Below are 3173 nucleotides of genomic sequence, written 5' to 3' on the forward strand. Positions count from 1 at the left end.
GATTTAGTGGTTTCACCATATTAGGAAATAAAGGGAGAACTTCAGTCCAAATTGGTGGTATCACAACGAGCCTTCAGGTCTCACAAGTGGGTTCCTCTACACCGTCACTGAGAGTGAAAACCATCGTAGCCTAACCTAACCATCTCATCCAGGCAGAATAATTTGTATCCAACAGGCAAAGGCTTCAAAGGCACGAGGCTTACTTTGATCCAACAAGGTTTTTTAGCCCTGACACGAAAGCTCAACACGGGTTGCTTTACTTTCCTCATTTGTTCCACGCTTTTTACAAAATGCTATTTTTTTTTAATAGCGAATTAATTTTTGAATGCAGTCCTTCCAAGCGTCAGAGAAAACAAGATTGTTACGAATGAAGAGTTTTAAGATTCATTTTGCTGCGACGTTATTTTAGAGACTACTGGCAGAGAACTGAGGGGATAGTGTGAAACTAGCCAACTTCTGCGCACAACATCGAAGAAGGAAGTTAGTTTTTAATGTAAAAATTGCAAGAGAAACAAACGGATTTATAGAGAGCGAAAGACTATCACTTTAGCGGCACTCTCCGAACATTTATGGGGAGCAATTAAAGAATTTTTTTACAGCAATAAAATAATTTGGGAAACAAAACATGTAAATAAACCGCTAAAATGTTGTCAACTCGACAAATAATTCTGAGAAACAAAAAACGGATACTGCTCTCGTAACAGGCTCTTAAACGTGATTACTCCCAAGTAGTTGTAGTCCGCCGGCCACCGTAGTCGAATTGGTTGACGCGTGACTACCATTCGGAGTTCCGAGAGAACGTAGGTTCGAATCCCGGTGAAAGACCAAAATGAAGAAAAATGTTTTTGTAATAGCGGTCGCCCCTCGGCAGGCAATAGCAAACCTCCGAGTGTATTTCTGCCATGAAAAAGCTCCTCATAAAAAATATTTCGGTGTCGACTTGAAACTGTGGGTTCCTCCATTTGTGGAACAACATCAAGACACACACCACAAATAGGAAGAGGAGCTCGGCCAAACACCCAAAAAGGGTGTACGCGCCAATTATATATATATATATGTATTTGTATATACATATATATAGGTCGTGACCTTAGCGTGTCTCACGAATCAATTCGGAACATTCTATACAATCAATTGGGCATGAGACGCGTGGGTGCTCGACTCTTTCCAAAAGAGTCGAATTTATTTCAAAAAATTCATCGGAAGAAGGTGGCTGAAGACATGCTCGAGCAAGTGAATTCGGAACCAACGTTTATCCAGCGCATCATAACAGGTGATGAGACGTGAGTACATATATATATGGTTGTAGACCGTACCCAACGAGAACCAGTTCTGAGACCAGTCTACTGCTTGAGCTGTTCGACAACTTCTTGCCAAGTAAACGCAAATTATAGCTTACCACGGTGACATGTGAGTGCGATTCGGGCCAAAGCGGCAGTGCAACTTTTTATATAGTGGCCACCAGCAAGCTGCTGCCGCAATTAAAGTCTGAGTTTGTGCCGTTAACGCTACGCCGAAGCAACACTGCACATGCACTGTCACGACAAGAATGAATTATTTCAGAAAGTTTATCATTACCCCGCGCGTTGCCTTTAAGCTGTCTGTTTGTGGTGAACAAATAGTGACGCCGGCGCGGTATTAAATGTCTAAAGCAGCAGTAGTAGTGGTGGGTAGGTAACTTTTTCGGGCACTGAGCTTCAAACTTAAATGTGTGCATGAGTATTTGCAGTTGTGTGTATTTGAGAGAGTATGGAGATGGCAAGTAATGTGCTTTAAGCCAACCTAAACATAATTTCATTTGAGGGTTTAGGCTATACAAATGGGGCTCAGGCCATAAATTTAACAAAACGTGAAATCACATTTTTCAAACTTTTCATAATCCACAAATTTTGACGGCATGAATTTTAATTTGAAATACAAACAAACTTTCTCTCTTCTCTTTGCAGAACTGTGCGATGCTGCTGCGAAAATTCAGGCAGCCTTCCGTGGCCATTTGACACGCAAAGTCGTGACCAAAGACGCGCCTGACGATGTCGACATACAGGAGATCACCAAGAAGGTGGCTGAAGAATTGGACATTGATCTAAGCGATCCGGAATTGAATAAGGCGGCCACTAAAATTCAAGCCTCCTTCCGGGGCCACAAAATTCGCAAGGACATAGGAACAGCTGAATAAGAGAATTTTTTGCCTACTATCTGCACACAAAAACAACAATGTTGAAGAAGGAAAACAAACTTAAAAAAAAAAAAAAAACCAAACACAGAGAGGGAGCATAAAGCGGAAATAATAAAATATGAAGCAAAAATTATTTAAAAAAAAATCAGCTAAGTAAATACCATTTGAATTAAAAAAATACAAATAAAAAAGTAATAAAGAAATAAGTCACGGCCTTCGTGCAAAAAAAAAACAACAATTGAGATTTAAAGAAGGTATACCAAGATTGCCATACACAGAATAATACACTGGGAGAAAAGTTTTAAATAGCTGAAGTATAAAATAATTATAAATTGTTGAAAAAAATTTAATAGCAAAAGAGAAAGTGTTAAACAAATATTAAATTGAAATCAAATAAAATAAAATAAAACAAAGCATGTAACTTGAATTGGAACTATAAAACAAAAAAAAGCCAAAAAATTTGTGCGCGGTATTGCATTTTTGCTAAATTAAATTATTTTCTTATAAAACTTCGAAGCTTTTTAAATTTCATAACATGTAACAAAAATAAAAAAATATATATATTTTGTATTTATTTGAGCAAGCAAATGCAAATGTACAATTTTTGTTTAGGAAAATATTTTTAGTGGCACTGGTGAGCTGGTGCGGGGTTTCAAATACATTTTTTGAGCTTAAAATTTGTATGAATCTGTAAAGAAAATATTAATTAATTTACTGAAGTAGCAAAAATAAATAAAAATTGTATTTTATATAGTACAGCAGTATTTTGCCAGCTCTTGTGCTTGTGACGGCTGTAGAGTTGCATCAGGTTAAATCAAAAGCTTTGCCAAAATTGTGTAGTTGACCTTAGATTGCGATTGAAATTTTATTTGCGAGTTTCACTTACATTATAGGGCTAGGCAATTATAATTACAATCGAGAGCAAGTTGCATTTTGAGCCAAAATAAAAATTAAAAAAAAGAAAAATATTTGCTGAATGAAAAATTTGTTGATGACT

General features: G+C 37.0%; 1 protein-coding gene across 1 annotated transcript; it reads left to right on the forward strand.

Annotated features, from left to right (window-relative positions):
* The first annotated feature begins 1882 nt into the window (after positions 1–1882).
* On the forward strand, positions 1883–2293 carry LOC128867930 (uncharacterized). Its single transcript, XM_054109557.1, has one exon. The coding sequence runs from the start codon at positions 1898–1900 to the stop codon at positions 2174–2176; it is 279 nt and encodes a 92-aa protein (XP_053965532.1). The 5' UTR covers positions 1883–1897; the 3' UTR covers positions 2177–2293.
* Positions 2294–3173: the final 880 nt, after the last annotated feature.

This window comes from Anastrepha ludens, chromosome 6, assembly GCF_028408465.1.
Source record: "Anastrepha ludens isolate Willacy chromosome 6, idAnaLude1.1, whole genome shotgun sequence".
Taxonomy (NCBI): Eukaryota; Metazoa; Arthropoda; class Insecta; order Diptera; family Tephritidae; genus Anastrepha; species Anastrepha ludens.

What these genes read in the sequence shown, in the direction of transcription:
- LOC128867930 (XM_054109557.1), top strand. Translation starts at nt 1,898, where the DNA reads ATGAATTTTAATTTGAAATACAAACAAACTTTCTCTCTTCTCTTTGCA.